Consider the following 21,819-nt stretch of genomic DNA (forward strand, 5'->3'; position numbering starts at 1 on the left):
GGGAAGAGGAGGGACGGGAGGAGGGAGGACAGGGGAGGAGGAGCACAGAGGAAGAGGGGGAGGATGGGAGAAGGGGGAGGATGGGAGAAGGGGGAGGACAGGGGAGGGGGAGGATGGGAGGAGGGGAGAACAGAGGAGGAGGAGGACAGGGGAGGAGGAAGATGGGAGGAGGGGAGGACGGGGAGGAGGGGGAGAGCAGGAGGAGGAGGATGGGTGGAAGGGGAGGGTGGGAGGAGGGGGAAGACGGGAGAAGGGGGAGGATGGGGAGGACATGGACAGGGAGGAGGTAGGACGGGGAGGAGGACAGTGGGGGAAGAGGAGGTCGGGAGGAAGGCAAGGACAGGGGAGGAGGGGGAGCACAGTGGAGGAGGAGGGCAGGGGAGGAGGGTAGGAGAGGGGAGGGCCAGGGTGGGGCTCAGGGCTGAGGCAGCGTTTGAAGTCTGTGGCCTGTGGCAAGGCTGCAGAGCAGGCTGGTCATGTTCCTATAGCATCGTGGAGACCTGAACACTCCGGGTTCTTGGGAAACGGGGGTTCTGGAAGGGGGAGTTCTGGAAGTGGGCAGGTCAGCTTCTCGTGGGTTTGCAGAATTCCCTACAGACTCCCACATGGAGAGTCTGTGATTGTTTCGGACGGGAAGGTGGTCACTAAAAGAACAGACTTATTAGGAACCATTCATATCAGGAAAAAAAGTCAGGGGCAGCAGTTTCAAAATTAAACAGACAAAACAGACACAAAACCCAAAATGCAATGATGAATCTTGACTGCATCCTGGTGGAAAAAACAAAACAGACAACAGATAACAGACTGTGTTGTAGAGAAAAGGGTGGGAGTCCCTGGGAGTGTGTAATAGCGACACCCCTGTGGGCTGAGCTGTGCCCTGACGCCCCTGCGTGGACACCCCGACCCCCAGGAACACGGAGTGCCGCCATGTTTGGAGACAGGGCCTCCAGAGAGGCGAGCAAGTGATGGTGAGGTCCTGAGGGGGGGCCTAGTGCAGTGGGTCTGCTGTCCTTAAACAAAGGGGACCCTTGGTCACAGACAGCACCTGCAAGCCCCAGGGAGGGCCTCGGACACGGCCAGCCCTGCCACACCTGGACCGAAGCCTCCGGCCTCCAGGACTGTGAGGAAATGCAATTCTGTGGTTTCAGCTGCTCATCTGCTGTCTCCAAAGCCTGGGCAGATGGGCACAGCTGGGTGTTAGAGGGCACTGAGAAGTTGTAGTTAATTTTCTTAGTTATAACGGGGCTGTTGCTACCTAGGAGAAGGCCCTTGTGTTTAGGATCTGCAGGCTGGCTAAAGTATGTGGACGTCATGATGCCTGATACTTACTTGAAGTCATCCAGCCAGAAAATAAATGAAGTGCTCTCAGGTCACGCAAATACAGCCAACACCCGGGGGCTGGCAGGGGTGGGTGGTGGGTGTGCAGGTGACGCCAAGCTACCCCTTCCACTTGAGTGTTTAAAACTCTTGTAATAAAAAGCGAGGGAGGAAGTCATGCTAAGCTAGCCACACTTCTGCTCTGGAGAGAGTCCTGTAGGAGCCGTGTTTGTGGGTTGCGGCTGGGTCTGCGCTGGGGCAGTGTGGGCTGCACTCTCCTGGGAGCTGCTGACCTTGGGCTCCCTAACCTCCTTCAGCCCCAGCTCTGTCCCTCTGTGAATCTCAGGGCTGTTTCGAGGATGAAAAGGAGGCGTTTAGCCCTGTGTCTTGCGTGGAAACGTCTGATGAGCTTTTGCCAATGTGCTCGGGGCCTGGGGACGGCTGGGGTGATCCCATCACATGGCCGGGCCGTGGAACAATCTCAGCCCTGGAACCAGCGCCTGGAAAGTCCCGCGGTGGATCCGTGTCGCGGGGGAGGATTGGCTCAGCGCTGGTCCTGCGGAACGTGTTTTTATCAATGACTTGACGATGTGAAAAACATGTTTATAAAACGAGCAGATGGCGCCGAGCTGAGAGGGAGGTGACGCGGTGACTCAGGAACCACAAGCTCTGGAGGCTGAACAAGAATCGGTTACAGGAGATGAACACAAGGCTCGATTCTCCTGTTAAACTTGACTGTCACCAACGGGGGGTGGGGGGCAGGGGGTGCGCAAGGCCCTCGGCTTCACCGAAGACCTTAAGGAAAGACTCTGGATGTTAGTGGGCTCGGCCTCAGGATCAGCCGGCACTGAGATGTGCACCTGGCAGGATGAACGTAACTTATGGTGGATAAAGGGGGAGGCCTGATCCAGGAAGAAGCACACTGCGACCTGGGACCCCTCTGGAGGGTGGGTCTTCCAGGTCACAGGGAAACAGCACGCCCAGGAGAGGGGGAGCCTGGCTGCTGCCACCCCGAAGGCCAGGCTCGCCCCAGACTCTGCGAGACCCTCCCCGCACGAAGATTCTGTAAGTGGAATCAGAAGGAGGATGTGAGAAGCACAGACAGCCATGCCACACCAGGCCAGACATCTTACGGACCTATCGGTTCAGTTTTAAGAAAGAGAGTAAAGAGGATCTAAAATCTGAACTTTGAGCAGCTGAACTGTGTGGAATGTCAGTGCGGCTCCTAACTGACAACCCGCCAGCACTGTTTCTTGGCACCAGAGGTCCTGAAGAGCTCACGGAAGAGCTTGCAGTTCTAGTTCAGAGATGATGCTTTTAGACAATCTTTTCCTTCGAGAAGTAGCCTAATGAGAAGGACTCTGTAGATCTCTTCCCTAAAAAAGAATCTGCAGTCTCTGGTAGAACAGCTGCCCAGAACAGCTTCTGCCTGTGAGGTAGCAAAGAAAAAGGCCCACACAGAATTTGCTGGGATATTTTCTTTTCAGTACCAACAAACCGACAGCCCTCCCAAATCCTAGGGGCAGAGTTGGCTGGCACTGAGATCAAAAGGGGTGGAGGGAAGGCAGCCAGGTTGGGAGTCTCTCTCCAGCGACTTTCTTGGCGAGGTGACATATATGCTCAGAACCTTTTTCTATGGAAGGAAAAAGAAAACCTTGGCTTAATCATCAAAGTTAGGAGAATCACCCATGTATTGATCTTTAAAAGCAAATCATGATAATTTTCGGTCACTCAGAAGAAACCAAGGCAAAATATTCTTCTCAGGGGACTCAGCTTAGAGTTTTGGGAGAGAAAAAAAACTAAACCAAAGGTTTATTTAGAAAGATATTGTTTTCTGAGTATTCTAAGGAAAGCTATGCTTAGCCAAAGTGCTTCAGCCCTTGTACATGTTTCAAATACTTCTGCAGGAGTTTGTAACGGATGTAGATTTTCTCAACACGCACACACAATCTCAGGTGAGCCCACGACAGCCTATGAGGCCGGCACTGGGGAGTCTGGGCTTCGGCTCCAATGTGCCAGGCTCTGAACCCCAAAGTTCTTGTCTGCCAAGTGAGGGAGTTTATTGTGGGGACCAGAGGTGGCACATTCACGGGCACGGGGGACACTGGCTCACCATGCCCTGGCGATGCCACGGCTAGGACGACGCTCACGCAGCTGCAGTGCAGGGCCAGCGTGGTGACCCTGACTCCTGGGAATGGTGACGCTGTAAGGCAAAGGCCTGGGAGATGCTCATAGCCGCGCCTCTGGCTGTGAGGCGGCTATGATCCTCCAGCAGCAATGCCCTCAGAAGCCGGGAGATGCGAACCCCACATGACTCTCCTCCTCGCTGTCTTCCTGTCCCTGGGCCTTCAGCTCTTCGTTGTCTCTCTGCACTGTTTCTCTCGTTTCTCTCTCTCTCTCGTTATTCCAACATAGAGGCAAAAATACTTTTTTGTTTAGGATATGGCACCAAAATAGTATCATATCCCCATTCTTAATTTGAAATGCAGACAAGCGAAATGCTGCATAATTCTTTTTTAAACATTCAAATAACAGAAAATGCATATTAAGTTCTTTAAATTTCCGAGATAATACAACTAGACCTAGCATGCTGCCAGCCAAGCATCTCATAATGTGGGTTTCCTCCTTTGGGGGCTCATTCAGATCAGGGTGCATCCAGGAAGTCAGGCGACCGTGTCCATCTCCTGGGTGGAAGAATGACCCGGGGAAGTGCTCCATGGGGAAGACGAGGCAGGAGAGAAGGGAGCGGTGGTCCCAAGGACCCCTTCCATAGACCTGGGAGTGCCCGGTGAGCGTGAGGAAAGGACACGGTGGGAGTGCCAGGTGCAGAGGGAGGACTCGGAGGTTCCATCCCGAACGGAGAACGGTGTGGCCGAGTACTCGGATTTGCTTCCATCCCCGCACAGAGGACAGTGTGCGCCCAGCATGCGGGCTCACTTCCATGGTGACACGGAGGACAGCATGGAGCCCAGCTCGAGCACCACCCACCTGCCATGACAGAGCAGCACGGGCCTTTCCAAGCCACAGAGCCACGGGGAAGCTGGTCCTCCTGGACCGTGTGTGGCTGTTTTGGAGCCAGTTGTGTCCCATGAAGAGCGCAGCGGCCACAGGTGAGGCAGGAGCAAAGACGAAGGAGGCGGCCATCTCTCCGGGGCCTGGCAACAGCGAGAGCTTTAGCCAAGCCACTGTCCCCCGGAGGACAAGATCTCCTTCCTAAAGGCAAGATGGCCAGGAGTATGGAGAAGAAAGTAGGGAATACAAGTTTGCTCAGAACAAACCTATGTGTTCATGAAAATGTTTCTATCTGGGGTTCTCCCAGGAGGTGAACTTGCCCTTCTCCGTCTTTCCTGGAGGCCTCTCAACCCTGAAGGGCAGCGCTGTGTCTTCACATCCTGGCACATGGGTCAGGAGAACCCTGAGAGGAGGTGCAAGCGGCTTCTTTCTGGTTCCAGCACGAGTCTCAGGAGGCAGGTGCTTCCCCCCTTCACCCGTGACCTGGCTCAAAGTGGGCAGGGCCGTCCTGATCCCCACGAGAACATCAGGCGCCCATCCACGTGTGACTGCCCTGTTGGCGCTGGCTGCTACCTTGAGAGGCTGCCTGTGTCCCATCTCAGCATGGACCACTTCACCATCACTAGGTCCCTCGCCCCCAACCCCCCATCCACACTGCACAGAGCCCAGGTGGCTGCAGGGCACACGGGAGGAGAACCCCATTGCCAGGTGGTTTCTGCCATGCTCTGGGCTGTCTCTGGGAAGGGTGTGCTGTCAGACTAGTATTTACCATGAAACACCTCACAATCCAAGTAAACAACCAGACACACAGAGACACGTAATGCACGCGTCCTGCATGGCTGTTTACCATGAACCATGTCACCACTCAGGACTCAGCAGGACACCCCCTCACCGCCACCCTCACTTGCCCTACCACACCGGCTTCGCTCCCCACCCTCCTCCCCTAGGCTGCTCCTCTCTGAGGACAGTGGCCAGGCCCCCCTTGGTCCATCGTGAGTCCCAGAGCCTGTCTGTAGCCCCCAGCACACGGTAGGTGCTTAGTAAATATCTGTTAGTTGGCTGATGGGATGTATTGCATTTTGCTTTTCTTCTAAATATAAAATTTATAAATCACAACAGCTTCTGTTTTTAGATCTCTTTAGGGTTAAAACCCTCAGACCTCATAGAAAGTGGCATGAACACTAAATGGGTAGCAAGAAGCGTCCACCCACATGGGTGAGTGGGATTTTATACAGGTCTGCAATGCCCCAGGTTAGTTTCTGAAGCAAAACAAGATTCCAGCTTCTCTCTGTTCTGACCGGTAACACTTCCTGTGGGCTGGAAGGAGTGGAAGGGCAGCGCCTCTCCCTGGCGTGCACCAGGGCTGCCCTGGGGGGCTGTGCTGCTGGGCACGAGGCCAGGCGGTGTCTCAGGGACACCAGTCTGGTCCCTTGACTGGCTCTGAAGGGCTGAGGCAGGGACATAGTGACGGAGAGACGGCCTCGGCTAGAGGGGACGCTGGTCCCGCCTGCTGCCGTGATGCTGAAAGTGAGTGTGGCCAAGTGGTGCTCTCGAAGTGGGAGCTGACGAAGCTCCCTCTGTTGCATCAGAGACATGGGCGAGGGCCTTGTCTTAGGGTCCTCAGGAGAGTAACCAAGGAACTCTACCCATACTGTCATTTATCATTCCTGAGTCAACATTGCGAGTATCTACTTCCCTCCGAAACTCTGGTCAGGAACACATCTAGAACCCGCCTCCTCCCGGCGGGTGGGTTCCAACCTCCCTTGGAACCTGCTGTACACATAGAGGGTGAGTGAGGTGGACACCAGCGCCGGGCAGCCCTCACCCTCCTCATCCCGTAAGCAACTTAGTGCCTCCTGCGCTGCGGGAACACGAGACGGTGTCTCCTCCGCTCCACGCGAGTCGCTCGGAGAACTGCTGGCTTACATTTCCATTTTCTGGCAATGATCCCTAGCTAAGTAGTAGGTGCTCAGTAATGTTTGTGGAAATAGTTGTAAAGTTAAAGACGCTGTAAAAGCGACCACTGATCATCCTGTGCCTCTGGTGTGCTGGTGCTACGCTAATGACCCCATCCTTACAGCAGCAGCATTTCAAGGACGGCAGCATGACCCCAATTACAGATGTGATGTGGAGGCTCCAAGAGGTTCAGGAACATGTCTCAAGTCACATGGCGACAGAGAACAATAGAGCTGATGCCCACTGGGGTGCAGATGTCCCCAAGCCCATGCTGGAGTAAAGGAAGACACTGGTTCCTTGTTGGTTGGGCTGGGGATGGCATTGCAGAGGGGAGATTCCCATGAGGGCCTTCCCAGAGCGGGCAGGTCTGCTGTAGAGGAGGGGGCGCCGGGAAGGAGGAGGGGAGGGCTTTCCAGACCCTGAGGATGGGGCTTTTTCCCCAGCCTGTATTCTGGCCTCCCGCCCCCGGGGCTGGTATATACAGGTCAGCACAGCCAGTTTCCCCCTCCTGTCACCCTGGCCTCCCGCCCCTGGAGCTGGTACGTACAGGTCAGCACGGCCAGGGAGCGGTTCTTGGGCACGTTCTCCTCCTTCTGGGCCACGAGCGAGCTGTTGGGCTCCGCCTGGTAGGCACACAGCGCCTCCCACTCCTTCTCTAGCCGGTTCTTGTTCTTCAGGTGGTCCTCCATGTAGGACTGAAAGTGAAACACAGGGTCAGGAGTGCTCCTGAGTGGGGAGCCCAGACTGGCAGATGCACAAAAGGCAGCAGAGGCCTTCGCACATGCCACGTGGGCAGTGCCCACCATGCTCACAAGCTTGGGCCATGCCTGCAATGCACATAAGCCTGGGCTGTGGTGCGACGTCATTTAGTTAGAAGCTCTCGTTTCCTCCAACGTGTGCTACGGTGCACAATGCATATAACACCATGCGACTGTTAAGTGAAATACGTGCATTGTTATTACACAGATTTTACACGTGTAAATATAACCTCGGGTGTTAGGTATGTGTTTGGGGATCAGTTTACCGCTGAGATGACAACAATTATCATATCCTTTAATTACAGGGACAGGGAGCTTGGACCAAGCGCTTGCTGGGGCCGTTCCACGTTCCCATTTCTGCTTGCATAGAAGTCATTTTTCTTAAAACCAACACACTTTTCTGAACCCACTGGGTGTGATGCAGTTCAGAGACCCAGCTGCTTTGATCCATGCAAAATGCGGAACAGCTTCTAGCATGAAACAAACACAAATGGATGGAAGCAAATATTTTGACCCTTGGCTGTTCCAATCTTAATTTTCTGGTGCTTGTCAGTGAGCACTACTATGAGCAGATGAGGAAACAATGGCCTTCTGAAAATCACCCTCCACAAAGACCCCCGTGCCGCCAGCACAGCCTGCTCGCTGCTTATTCGTCTGTATGGTTGGGAACTGGCCCTGATTTTAAGGAAAAGCATTTCAAAGGACCAAACCCAGCTGCACTATGGCACCCCAGGAAGTGACAGCCTCGTCTGCTGTCACTCTGCTTGCGGATTTGCAAGGTGCCGTGTGTCATGTGTAGACACAGGTTCCAAGTGTGTCCACACAAGAAAATAAAGCATGTGCGTGCACACATCGTCCTTTGCTGCAAAGCGGCCGCACACTCCACTGTCAGGCCCGGGGTTCAAGCCCTTCTCACCTTCCACCCACCCCCTGACATCCCCTTCGATTGATCCAAGGAGCTGGGATGGTCCCTCCCTGCCCACTGGGCCGGTTCCAGGAGATAGGCGGAGAAAGAGACATGCAGGGAGGGAGGGCTGGACACAGCGAGGCGGGAATCTCAGCTCATTGTGCCGTCTAGTGGAAGTTTTGATCACAGCCAACCTGAACCCATGCAGCAAACACACACCCTGCCGTGCTGGCCCGGCTCACACGGGAGCAGGTGCATCGGGCACGTGTGCTGTTTAGTGCGACTCCCCTGCATCTGGGTGGGCGTGGTGGTGGGGGACAATCGCCTGGCTCAGGGTGGGCACTCTGAGGCTGCCTGTTGGGAGGTCCCAGGTTGTCACTGTCGCCCCCACCATGGCCCTGCTTGAGCTAGTTGCGAAGGGCAGAGGGACTCCAGTGTTGATGAGAAGATGCACCGACTGCCCGCTCCATGCAGCAAACGCTTTTCCCATGCCGCACCTTGAGCCTTGGGAGCACACCCGCGCCAGGAACAGAAACATCAGGGCTGCTCTGAGCCAAAGCAAACGAGTTCGTCCACTCCTGTCACCAGCCCCAACACCCAGGAAGCCTCGGGGTTTCTTGTGCGTGGAGGAAGCACCCCATAGAGATATCTCGAGTTATGAAATTAGGCAAAATTCAAACAGCTCAATCTAGGAAATGTGAACTACACATTCTTTTGAGACAATCACGATGGAACATCAAATTCATATTTTTGTAACAAAGTTACCCTAATAGGAAAAACATTCTTGGATGATATAATATTTAAGTTTTGTGCAAATACTGACCAGCTCATCTAGCCCAAGTCTGGTGTGTGAGGGAACCTGGGAGGTGGATAGTTATGGTGAAAGAAAAGTCCCAGTCTGTTTCTGTAGCTACTTTCCCCAAGGTGAGCTTATGTAGAGTTCTACAAATAGGTAGGTATAAAATGTTCCTGGCAAAATGATTCTGGGTCCTAGCTTTTCTTTGGAAAATGCTCTTTTCATAAAATCCATCACAAACAAATGGGCTTCCTTCAATAAAACATAATGGGTTCTAAAATGATGAACCCTAACAGGTTTAATCCAATTGAAAATATTGTCTGCAAAAGAGGCATTGGATATTATCTTAATTCCTATAAAGTGCAGCTGTTTAAATTCTCACATTTATCTTAACTTGGGAAGCAAAATTATACTCTAAGTTCTCTTGAATTTCTAAATTTATGGCAAAAATACAAACTGAGCCTGTGTGGCGCAAGGTTGGGTGGTAGGAGGGAGGAAGAGGTAGATACTGGTGTGATTTTTTTTTCACAGAGCATAAAGTCATCTGCAGAGGCACTTGACTCTATTAAAACTGAGATAAAGCTGACACCTCTCTGCAGACACCACTCCACTGGGCTGTTTGTCCCATCCTGCTCATTTCAATTTGATCTGTTCTGGATTCTATCAATATTTTTTATGGAACATCCTTTGTGATATTAAACTGATGAAATATCCCCCAACCACATCTTAGGAGCCTTTTTCCTCTTTCGTGGCTTGTAGATAAGATGCTTTTCATCTGTGAGTCTGTACGGAAGCTAGGCCTTTATGGCAAAGTAATGTTTTAAACAATGAAAGCAAAACCAAAAGGTACCACGGGAGCGTAGTACAGATGCTCCCCTACTTATGATGGGTTATGGCCCAAGGGTTTCTGAAGTTGAAAGTGCATTGAGGCCAGGCTCGGTAGCTCAGGCCTGTAATCCCAGCACTTTGGGAGGCTGAGGTGGGCGGATCACCTGAGGCCAGGAGTTTGAGACCAGCCTGGCCAACATGGTGAAACCTTATCTCTACTAAAAATACAAAAATTAGCCGGGCATGGTGGCGGGCACCTCTAAGCCCAGCTACTCGGGAGGCTGAGGCAGGAGAATCGCTTGAACCTGGGAAGCGGACATTGCAGTGAGCTCACACCATTGCACTCCAGCCTGGGTGACAAGAGTGAAACTCCGTCTGAAAAAAAAAATGTGCATTGAACACAGGTAACCTACTGAGTGTCACAGCTGAGCCTAGCCTGCCTTACACATGCTCAGAATACCTACCTTCCTCTGTAGCTGGGCAAACCCATCTCACACAAAGCCTACTGAGGATAAAGCATTGAATATCTTACGTGATTCATTGAACACTGAACTGAACGTGAGTAACAGAATGGTTGCATGGGTACTTGAAGTTCAGTTTCTGTTTAATGCGTGTTGCTTCTGCACCACTGTAAAGTCAAACCATCATAAGCTGGGGGCCGTCTGCACTGTGGTGTCCTGCATGTGAATGTGAACTCGGACAAGTGTAGCAACTCTACTCAGATGCCTTCTGGAATTATTAGGAAATTAACATGTAATTTAAACAGTATTCGTGGCCTTTCCCCGATAGTGGGCTTTTAGCTATAGGTGTTTTAAAAACTGACATTTAAGCAAACAAATCAGTAAGAAAAAAAAAAACCAAACAATCCTACCAAAAAGTGGGCTAAGGACATGAATAGACAATTCTCAAAAGAAGATACACAAACGACCAACAGACATATGAAAAAATGCTCAACATCACTAATGATCAGGGAAATGCAAATTAAAACCACAATGTGATACCATCTTACTCCTGCAAGAACTGCCATAACCAAAACATCAATAAACAGTAGATGTTGGTTTGCAGTGAACAGGCAACACTTCTACACTGCTGGTGGGAATGTAAACTAGCACAACCACTACGGAAAACAGTGTGGAGATTCCTTAAAGAACTTAAAGTAGAACTGCCATATGATCCAGCAATCCCACTACTGGATATTTACCTAGAGGAAAAGATGTCATTATACAAAAAATATACTTGCACACGCATGTTTATAGCAGCACAATTCACAATTGCAAAATTGTGGAACAAACCCAAATGCTTATCAATCAATGAGAGGATAAAGAAACTGTGGTATACAATGGAATACTACACAGCCATAAAAAGGAATGATTTAACAGCATTTGCAGTGACCCGGATGAGACTGGAGACTATTCTTCTAAGTGAAGTAACTCAGGAATGGAAAACCAAACATCGTATGTTCTCCCTGATATGTGGGAGCTAAGTTATGAGGATGCAGAGGCATAAGAATGATACAATGGACTTTGGGGACTTGGGGGAAGGGGAGGGAGGGGCGCAAGGGATAAAAGACAACAAATACAGTGTAGTGTATACTGCTCAGGTGATATGTCACCAAAATCTCACAAATCACCATTAAAGAACGTACTCATGTAACTAAATACCACCTGTACCCCAATAAATGGAAAAAAATCATTAAAAAAATAGCGAGCTCAGAAAAAAAAACCCTGACATTTAAATTCTTTTATTTTATAGATGAGTGCGTGTGTGAGAGAATGTGGTGGTGGGAGGGCTTAGTTTCTTAAGGCACTGCAACTTTTGTTACATGAATAGCACATGTAGAAAAGAACAGAAAATGAAGATAAGCAGAATGGAAACAAAGGCAGCAAATAAGCCCAGGGCTCACAACAAACTGTAAGGCAACCTTTTCCCCCAGGGCTGAGTACCTTCATTTCAGCTTTGGACATCCTCAAGAGAATAGAATTTACTTCTTTAAAGTGAAAAAATGCTGAGATGAGGCTCACATCTTGCAGATAAGGAAACCAAGGCCTAGAGAAGGTTAGCAATTGGTCCACAGCTCCCAGCAGCCAGTGGTGGCACCAAAGCTTGGGCCTGGCCTCTGAAATGCCCTGTGGATTTTCTACTGGCCCGTCACTGCAGCCTTCTTGACGATCTTCTTACCATCACCTCCCCTTTCCAGTTGCTTGTCCCTGAACCAACATGTTGGCGTTTCTGGTGCAAAATATAACCTATTTAAAAAATTACCAAGGGTGACTACACTAGCACTGTCCTTTGTCTGAATTTCCTTTTACTAAGCTGATACTTTCTATCCCATAAGACTGCTTCTCAGCCTTTGCCCCCTCCCTGCCACCATCCTTCTCTACATTTTGTGCTGATTTTTCTGTAATGAACCAACCCAGACTTCAAGGTGCGGTTCAGACACCACTTCCTCCTCCAGGAGTCCGGTCAGGACATGCCCATTACCTACCCCATCCCGTGATCTTTCTTTCCTACAACTCGCCCCCCACATCAAACAGTTACTGCTTCAAATATATGTATCTATGGCATTCGTCACATTCTGCCTGGTGCTTTAACTGGGGGCTTCGAGTTCTGATTCTCCTCATGAGATTAATTTTTTTAGGGCAGGGACTGTGTTTCAGTTGCTTAGCATAGGCAGCAGGGACTCAGCTAATATCTGTGGAATAATAATAATACATAACCTGGAAATCTCTACAAGTGATTTATATTATAGGTAAACATTTTATTTTGATGATGGGCATCCAAAACACTGCCTTTGAATCTTCTGAAACTTGGAAGAACTTCCCCAAAATGGAGCATAAGGAACTTGGAATGTTTTACTACACATTCCCTTGCTGCCATCTTCCTCTCTGGGGTTGCCCAGCAAACATCATTGTAACTCATGACAGACAGGTGTCAGCTCACTGACTGTTCCCGTAATAACCTGAACCTAACAGCAGTTGTATAAATTCGGAAGGGCAACAGTTCAGAAAGCTCTTCTCTACAACTCTTCCCCCTTTTTTTTACATCTCCCTCATTCTCCACGGTCCAGGTCCCAGGTCGGGTGCTCCATCTCCCCTGGAGCCTTCTCAGTGGCCTCCAGGCACCAGCATGCACTGCACCTGCAGCTGGGTCTCCTCCGTGGCGTGAGCTCCTGGTGGTCAGGGATCCCTTCTCACTCCGCATCCCAGTTCACACAGCTCCTTGCTCTGGGCTCTCCGTCAGTGCCTCTGAGTTGAAGCTTTATGAGAAAAGCTCTAGAATGAGCCGAGAGAGGGTGACCGGGGGAGTGAGCCAGCAAAGGCAAGACTGCACCACAATGCGTGCTCACATCAGGAAATCCATGAAGAGTGAAAACAGGGAGCGAAGAATTGGTGCTGAATTTCAGTTGATGCAAGCTGAAGTGCTTAGCGAAGTTGGATTTGCTGTTGGTTCCCTGATTCTTAGAGAGCATTTGGAGGCGTGTCTTTCATCTTTTAGAGCTGCTTGCTCTATAATTTTGGGTTTTGAAGGGCTCTTGGCTGGGAGAACTCAGTCTGACATTTTCATATTTTTAAACTCCATTAAGGGAATTTTACTTAAGCTGTTTCTAGATAAGCCCTGAGTGAAAAGGTATCTCCAACCTTCTCAAATTCTCATACTTCCTGAGGGCGTAGACATGATGTGCTTGTGGAAGAGTGAATTCCTAGATCAAACCATTCATGGAGAAAGCCACGGGGGCTCAGGAAGTGGGTTTCCCAAGGGTGTTGCCAACATCCACTGATGTAGATCCCAGAGCACGTGACATCCACACCACAGCAGCCAAAGATGTGGCTGCATTCTTTTCCACGTTCTCACCCTTTGAGAATGACACCATCAGAGCTCACACAATCTACTTTGTTAGAGATACGAATTCAATCTAAGGTTTCCTCTGTCATCCTCCTCTCATTTCTGAATCCACCCTGCCAGTCCCTGTCTCATAGCGTTTTCCAGCTCACCCTATGAGACCATTTAGAGTTGGAGCATTAAGGACAGTCCCTGGGTCACAAGACTGGGTACCACTAGACGGTTTTTGAAGGAAGCAGTCTCCATGTGTCAGGCAAACCAACTGGCTTCCACATTTAATGGAATCATTTTATACAGAATCCCAAAATTTGTGTAACGAAAGTGTGATTCCATGAACGCTTTGATCGAGAACGTGTTCACAATGTATTAACACAGCCCAAATGTCGTTGGCACTGTTTTCCTGTCAAATGATCAACACCTTGAGGTCAAGGGGGTGATGTCTAGGAACATGGAGCACAGACAGTCCAGAACACAACAGGGTCTGTTAACAATTGCAAGAGCACCTTCTCTTCAGGAGAGGAACCGCACCTGTCACTCACAAAGATGAACATGAAAAGGAGCTTCTGCAGAGCAGGAACCCACATGAACACAGTGGGAAGGCACTGGACTTCGTGCTGATAGAGTTCTTAACAGTCTGATACACAGAACAGCGTGGGTCCCTCCCACGGCTACTTTTTGGCGTGGAGCCTTCCAGCAAGCCATGCTGTCTCATTGAGCCCCATGGGTGCGCCCCTTGGTAACCTGGGAATCACAGCTCACGGGAGAGAGCCAGAGTCTCTGTTCCCAAGGAGGTTTTGAGAGATGATGAGTGAATATGGGAGACACAGTTGAAGGGGTGTGCCCTGGGGATGGGGTGCTGGAGAGTCTCAGTGTTTCAGCAGAAGAAGAGGATCCTGGAAAGACTTTTCAGTTCCCTCCCGTGCTCTGTGGCTCCACTGCATTTCTGGGGACACTCTTATCCTTTTGTTTAAGGAAATACAACATGATGAGCTGCCACAAGTACCAGCAATTGAGTGCCGCGTGAATGTGCACCTAGGGCTGACCTCAGGGACACCATCAGGGGGCTGCACTGTCACCCCCAGCAGGGCAGAGCCACCACTGCTGACAGCATCAGAGAGCAAATAACAAGCACCGCTCCAGCGTTCTTCTGCCTCCAGGGACAGCGGATTCCCAGCAAGCGCACGGCTCTGTCCCTGCTGAAAGCTGATGTGAGCAGCACTTCCTTCTGCGCTTGTGTTTCCCTACCTCCCTGCGGACGTCAAGCATGGTCCAGAGCGTGCCACTCCTGTCTGCTCTCTTCTGTTCATTTCTTTTTTGAAGAGGGAAATATTTCATGGCCTGTCTTCAGGAGGGGAAATACTAGGAAATGCCTGTTTAAGAGACTATGTGAGACTGAACTTCTAGTTCACAAGGACAATTTCTCCGCTGGGAAGAGAACGCCAGCATCCAGTGTGCGTCTGACACAGGACCTGGTGCTCACATCACATCCTGAGACTGTTTCGTGGCACCTTACTGGTGTCAACATTGAGGGTCGGTTTCCAGGAGTTAATCATCCCATTTACTGAAAATAAGAATTATATTTCACCACATGCAGCAAGCCAGCACTGGGTGGGAACAGGCGTTCAACTGCGGTGTTCATGGGGAAAGCACACAGCAGCCTGTGCTGTGGGCCACGCTCGTCTTCCTGTTGGCACCAGGAGGAAGTGCAGCTGCCACCTCTGAGTACCGGGGTAGTGCATCTGGAGACTTGTAAAGGGTCCAAATGTGGTTCCACGTGAATCCCATCCACAGGCACTGGGATCCTGGATCAGCCAATACCAACTCACCTGTTCCTGCAGACCCTGCTGCCAAAGACACCTGTAGAACCCATGGGGAGGCAGAAGAAAGGCTGGAGCAGGCCAGTGCTATTTCAGCTCCATTCAAAGTCACAGAAATTAGGTTGTTTTGGCATCTATCTGTTGGCTGTAACAATGAAGGAGTGAGATACTGAGAGGTGCAGATGATTTATTATTATTATTAAAAATAATAATGAGAATAAACTCCCCATGCAATACTAAAACTCCTAAGGATGGTGGACCATTTAAAAATGAGCAAAAGCGGGTCCATCTGGCATTATTTCACATCAATCAAACCACTCGCGCAGTGGAAAACGAGTCCCCACGGATGACTGGAGATGCCCATCATCATTCCGTGGGTCTTTGGATATGGGACAAGTGGAAACTGTCCTGGTGAAACTTCATGACTACAACAATGCACAGCCCTGGAGACTTCTTCCCACTGTAGACAAGGCGTGTTGAGGAAAGCTGGGCTTTGGGGACCCAGTCATTAATGGGAAGGCTGTAGTTCTCTTTTCTACATGGGCGCCTGTGGCAGCACAATGCCCTTTAATTTGCTGAACATTACAATCAAACCTTTTGTTAAAATGAAGAATAGAATCCCTTTACATTTTCCTTCCTTGTGACGAGATCACAGGTTTGTGTTTTGAAGTCACAAGTTAGAATAATGCTTTTAAAAGCAAGGACTAAGCTGCTTCCACTGCCATTAGGGGAAATGATGACCTTTTCTTTCTTTAAAAATAAACACAGTCACCTGTCTTCATTAATACATGAAAGGAAAATGTTCATGTTAAATTTTTGAATTCCATAAGTAAGACATTTGAATTCCAAGCAAAACTGTGAAAAGACGAAAGGAGAAGTTCAATGAGCTTGATTGTCTTGGCTCAGCACACACAGCTATGGTGGCTTCGGGAGCAGCAGACGCTTGATGGAAAGGTATTTTATTGTCTGTAGATTGCTGCATCTGACATATTTTAAATACTATTTGTTAATATTATGCAGCAGGAATGTTAAAATATTTAAAATTAGAAATTCAAAGTAATACACGTAAACACAAAGAAGAACAGATAATGGTTAAAGGATCAGAAGATAGTTTCACTATTTCTTACTTTAAGAAAGCTCTTCTTGAAACAGGAATCCTGAACCATATGACCGTATTCAACTTGCCATTTGACTCTTAGAAAGCAATGCCCACAACATGAGGCGGCGTGGAGTGAACCGGCTTCTTCACCATCCCGCTCCTCTAACACACCGTCTGCCCGTCATGGTACCACCTTTGACTCGCCACGGAATTACGGGTCTTACTCAACAGCTGTACAAGGCATTGTTCCGGCTCTCCAAACAAGGAACTGAAGATGCAGGGCAGATAGGCACACATTACCACAAAGCACAGGCCCACGGCAGCCAACTCGAAGTGCACCTGCACACCAAGCTGGAGTCTGCTTGGTAGAAGCAAACACACGGTTTTGGAATTCAGCCTCTGGGTTATCTGTACAAAGCCAAAAAGAAGTAGAAATAGGACCCGTGGAATTAACAGGAGTGCATGAAAGACCACTCATGCGGTCTGCCCGCTTTTGATCACATTTTAAAAATTGCTTTTGTGAAAGCTTGTTTGTAAGGAGGAAGAATTCCCACACGTACCTGCAGTATGTCACATGCTTCCCTTACCCCAGGGAATGGGAAGTGGTCCACACAGATGAAACTGGCAAAAGCCTCCTCCTGTGGGCACCACAGCTGGCTTTCCTGATGGATGTGAATTAATGCCATTTATTCCAACCTCTTTCTCTAAGAGTTTTTCTCCAGCTGACCTATTCCGAGGACCACCTAGAATCTCTGGCAAGCCCAGAGACCCTTGAAAACTGTTCTCCCTGTGTCTTAATGTGACTTAGAAATCCACTTCCATTCTTTGCCTTGTTACCAGTCAAACTGTGGAGTAACAGAAAATTATAAGCCATTAAGGTAGTGGAGACAAGTTCAAATACTTCGAAATGGAATCTTCCGGAGACAGTCCCCCTCTGGCATGCAGTTTGGGTGGAGAAGGTGAAGTAGCAGCGACAGGAACAAAGCGTAGAAGGGGAAACAATGTGTGGTGTGTGTTGGTTTTGAGACCGGGAATGCTACTGAATTTTCTGCTTTATTTAAAACTTTTTCATCACTGAAAAATAAAATACACTCACTGAGAATTAAGAATGCCCTCACTTTGGGAGGCCGAGGCAGGCAGATCATGAGGTCGGGAGATCGAGAACATTCTGGCTAACACGGTGAAATCCCGTCACTACTAAAAATACAAAAGATTAGCCGGGCGTGGTGGCGGGCACTTGTAGTCCCAGCTACTCAGGAGGCTGAGGCCGGAGAATGGTGTGAACCTGGGAGGCGGAGCTTGCAGCGAGCAGAGATTGCACCACTGCACTCCAGCCTGGGTGACAGAGCAAGACTCTACCAACAAAACAAAACAAAACAAAACAAAACAAAACAAAACAAAAATGCCCTTCATACAAGGCTCTCAAGAAAATGACATGCTTTTTTCAAAGTCTTGTTAGAAAAACACTGTAAGAGGACAGATTCCTTGCCTCTAATAGAAGCACTGGGATGTGATCACAGACCTTATGTACTTTTGGAAGAGCAAAGGGAAAGGAAGGTTAACTCTTTGCAAAGTGGTGTGTTAAGAGGACATGAAAACTGGCTCCATCTCGATTGAGTAGAAGCTTCAATAAGTGTATTTTTATTATAGTTTGGCTTTTGGTGTTCCAAATTGATAACAAAGTCCAGAGTTGTAAGACATCACACTGGTAAAGGAGTTCTTACACAACGCCTGGGTGCCCTGCAGGGTACTTCCTGGAGTCCGCAGCCGACCCAGTCCCTGTGCCAGCTTTAGAAGGACTACACGAAGACCTGCGATGCGTGGAAAGGTGGCCTGCCGCACCGACGCCTGGCGATCCTTGATTTCAGTTTATGACTTCCACTAAACTTCTGCTACACATTTACAGAAAAATATGACAACGTGATCAAGACTTAACAACAAAAACCCCAATGGAAGATGTTAATAATGAACACATTCTGTTCTAGAAATGTTCTAATTAATAAACTTAAAAAGATAAGTAATTTTTTCTTTACCACCTACTCTTATTAAATAGGGGAAAGTCTTGTTCTTTCATACGATTGATGGATTGTTTTACGCTGGGCATTTTTAGCAAGATATCATACTAGGGAGTGTGCGTAGGAGGGGGTGACAGGGGTCACCTGCAGAAAGACTAAGAAAGAAGCTGTTTAATAATGGGGATGATGACAGAGGCACCACTTTGTATTTCAGGCTGTCATTCTCACAGAAGTGCAAAGAATTTTAAATGAACAATTTTATGAATCTTATTATCTTATTTAACATCTTAAAAAATTAAGGTTATGTGAACATAGGTAAAATACGAAGATGAATGCTTATAAGCAATGGAAAATAATTCAGAGAATTATACTATGTTTTCCATAAATATACAGCTATTAATATTTAAATTTAGGGCAAAAGAGGTCTGCTTGGCTTTCTAAGTGAAACGTGAATGCCTCATCTGGTTTTGGGACGGAGGGCTACGCGCTGCTGTCATTTCAGTCGGATTCCTGCCGATGCTGTGGTGGTCTAGTCATCTGTCCCTTCAGTCACCCAGTTTGATTAAGCATGTCCTGTAAGCCAGGGATGGCCTAGGTTCGGGGGCACAGTAGTTAGCTGGCCAAAGTCCCTGTCCTCATGGGGCTCATTTCCTTAATTTATTTTCTTTTTTTTTTTCTTTTCTTTTCTTCTTTATTTTATTTTATTTTATTTTTTTTGGAGAGAGAGTCTCACTCTGCTGCCCAGGCTGGAATGCAGTGGTGTGATCTCAGCTCACTGTAACCTCCACCTCCCAGGTTCAAGCAATTCTCCTGCCTCAGCCTCCCAAGTAGCTGGGACTAAAGGTGCGAACCATCATGGCCAGTTAATTTTTGTATTTTTAGTAGAGATGGGGTTTCACCATCTTGGCCAGGCTGGTCTCGAACTCCTGACCTCAGGTGATCTGCCCATCTTGGCCTCCTGCAGTACTGGGATTACAAGCATGAGCCACCGTGCCTGCCTCATTTCCTTCATTTCTTTAGCTGGAGGGCAGATCATCTACAAGTAGATAAACATAGCTTTAAAAAGTGATTTCAGACAACAGTGAGTAGTAAGAAGACGCGGATGACAGTCATGATGCAGGGCCTGAGTGTGGGGACGGGGTGCGCCTGGGATGGGACTGAGGGGGCCCCTCAGAAGGGTAAACTCTCAGAGCCATGGGCCGAGTCCCCAGTGCAAAGGACCTGGGCAGGGCCTGAGTGCGGGTGGGGGTCCTACAGGGAAGGGCTGGAGTCCCAGGCAGGAAGGTGTGGCCACTCTGGGAGGAGGGAAGGTCAGGGCTGCAGAGAAGGAATGGATGTGAGGGCAGTGGTGCCCAGCAGACCAGGGAGCTGTTGGCCTGCAAGGACTCAGCAGCTTATTTTAGGAGCCATGGAAAGCCTTCGAGAGTTTTAAGCCAAACACACTTGTGATGATGGTGCTTTTGAAAGACCATCCTGGTTCCCAGGTGGCAGTGGAGGCTGCAAGTCAGGACTGCTGCAGCCGGCCATGGAGGAGCAGGCAGTGACCGTGGCATGGGGAATAGTGTGTGGGGAACAGCAGCAGAGGCAGGTGAAGGGAGAACCGGGCAGGGTGCACCGTGTCCTGCAGGCAACACGTCCTAGGATTCCCATCTGCTCATCTGACCTGCCCTTCCTCACACACCTAAGATGTCTTCAGCCCTGTAGCTTGCAAAATATTTTGTAATTGTTTAAACTCTTCACCCCTTACAGAACCACAGCAAGGAAAGAACCTAATGATTTGATCTGAAAAGCAGGGTCATACCTAGCCTTAAGTTACCTTAAGTTAAAAGTCTGGATAAAAATCTGAAAAATTCCATCCATAACTCCGATATTTCCAATAGCCTTTATGTTTTTGTTACATGGGCAAGACATTCAGACATTGGATGGCACTACTCAGCTTTCATCGAAGGTAAGTTTGCGCAAACTACCATAGAAAATTAACAGCCCATGGCTTAACCCCAAATTTAAAATCTAAGAACAACTGAATCACTAACCTAACCTGGGACGCCTTGATATACTTGTCCACAGATGAGGCAATTCCTGAAACACAGACCAAGGCATCCTAGTGCGTGTGTGCACACAGGGCTGTGTTGTAAATGCACAGCGACCAGGCACGGTCCTAGCAAGTGAACTATCCCCCACAGGTCAGGGGGGCCGTATGACCTCTTCCAGACCCCCCGGGCTCCAGTTATTAAATGACTCCTGCAATCATGAACTGCTTCCCAGACAACACAAAACAATTCTGTGAAAGATTCACAGGCTGACGCAGGCTGACAGGGGTTCTAGTCCATTAAATCCATTTCAAACTGAAACCAGGGAGACAGCAAGGATGAGCAAACCAGAATTTTTAAGAGATGAAAACTACACATCTGCAGTGGACGTGGTCACCTGCCTGTTCTCCTTGGACACCGTGTGTGGGAGGAGCCCAGAACTTTCTAAAGAACCCAACAGGCCTCCAGGTCCCAGATGTTCCAACCAGCCAGCATGTGTCGAGTGTGACGTTAAGTCCAGAACACACGTGAAGGACGGAGCACTGGTCCATCTCCCTGGATGTCCTTTCTCCTGTTCACAGCGACACAGAGCTCTAACCAGGCAATGCCACACATATTGTGTCAGCGCCATCAGTTCAACGGGAAGAATCATGAGGACAAAGATGTAAATGGCAGGTGTGCGTTAGGCACTCCCCTCAAGCTAACTGTTTGCTCTTCATGGTGTCTCTAACGTCTGACACAGCCTGGTACATCCTATATGATCAGTAACCATGTGTTGGATGAACACAGGGTGCAGACACCTACTGAATTGCATTGTGGGAACGTGGGAGTGCTTCCCAGTTTCTGATCAGAGGCCTCTTATGGTCCAAGGCTGGTCATGTGTGCCAGGTACATGGGTTTCAGGTAAGTTACCTACACTTTGGAAGTGCAGGTGTGACGTACTGAGCCACGGCAGTGCTGCCACCAAAGGCTTTTGGACAAATGGTTACCAGGGTTTCATGCAATGATTTTCTTCACCAATATTTGCCATTCACCATCTAAAATCAAATGAACAATCAGAGGGAGAGAAGGGTGGAGATCTGGGACATTAAACCAATTTTCATTATTCTAGAATTTTCTCCTATATTTTATTTTCTTAGCCTCAGCTCTTTTCTCTGGCTGGCTTACAGACTCTCACCCCAGCCAGGATATCTGGATTTTCTAGAATTTTCTCCTATATTTAATTTTCTTAGCCTCAGCTGTTTTCTCTGGCTAGCTTACAGACTCTCACCCTAGCCAGGATATTTGGATTTTCTAGAATTTTCTCCTGTATTTTATTTTCTTAGCCTCAGCTCTTTCCTCAGGCTAGCTTACAGTCTCTCACCCCAGCCAGGACATTTAGAACTATTGCATAATCCATTCCCAGCATGCATGAGCAGCTCTGGACCCTATAAAATATTCATTC

General features: G+C 49.0%; 1 protein-coding gene across 2 annotated transcripts in view; it reads right to left on the minus strand.

Moving 5' to 3' along the window:
• PTPRN2 (protein tyrosine phosphatase receptor type N2) overlaps positions 1-21,819 on the minus strand; it is a 984,778-nt gene that overhangs the window by 75,604 nt on the left and 887,355 nt on the right. For both annotated transcript variants that reach the window (XM_023225377.1, XM_023225378.1), the window contains one exon: positions 6,833-6,980. In XM_023225377.1, coding sequence (XP_023081145.1) covers positions 6,833-6,980 — 148 coding nt within the window. The remainder of the gene's footprint in view (positions 1-6,832; positions 6,981-21,819) is intronic.

This window comes from Piliocolobus tephrosceles, chromosome 8 (genome assembly GCF_002776525.5).
Source record: "Piliocolobus tephrosceles isolate RC106 chromosome 8, ASM277652v3, whole genome shotgun sequence".
In the NCBI taxonomy this organism is placed as follows: domain Eukaryota; kingdom Metazoa; phylum Chordata; class Mammalia; order Primates; family Cercopithecidae; genus Piliocolobus; species Piliocolobus tephrosceles.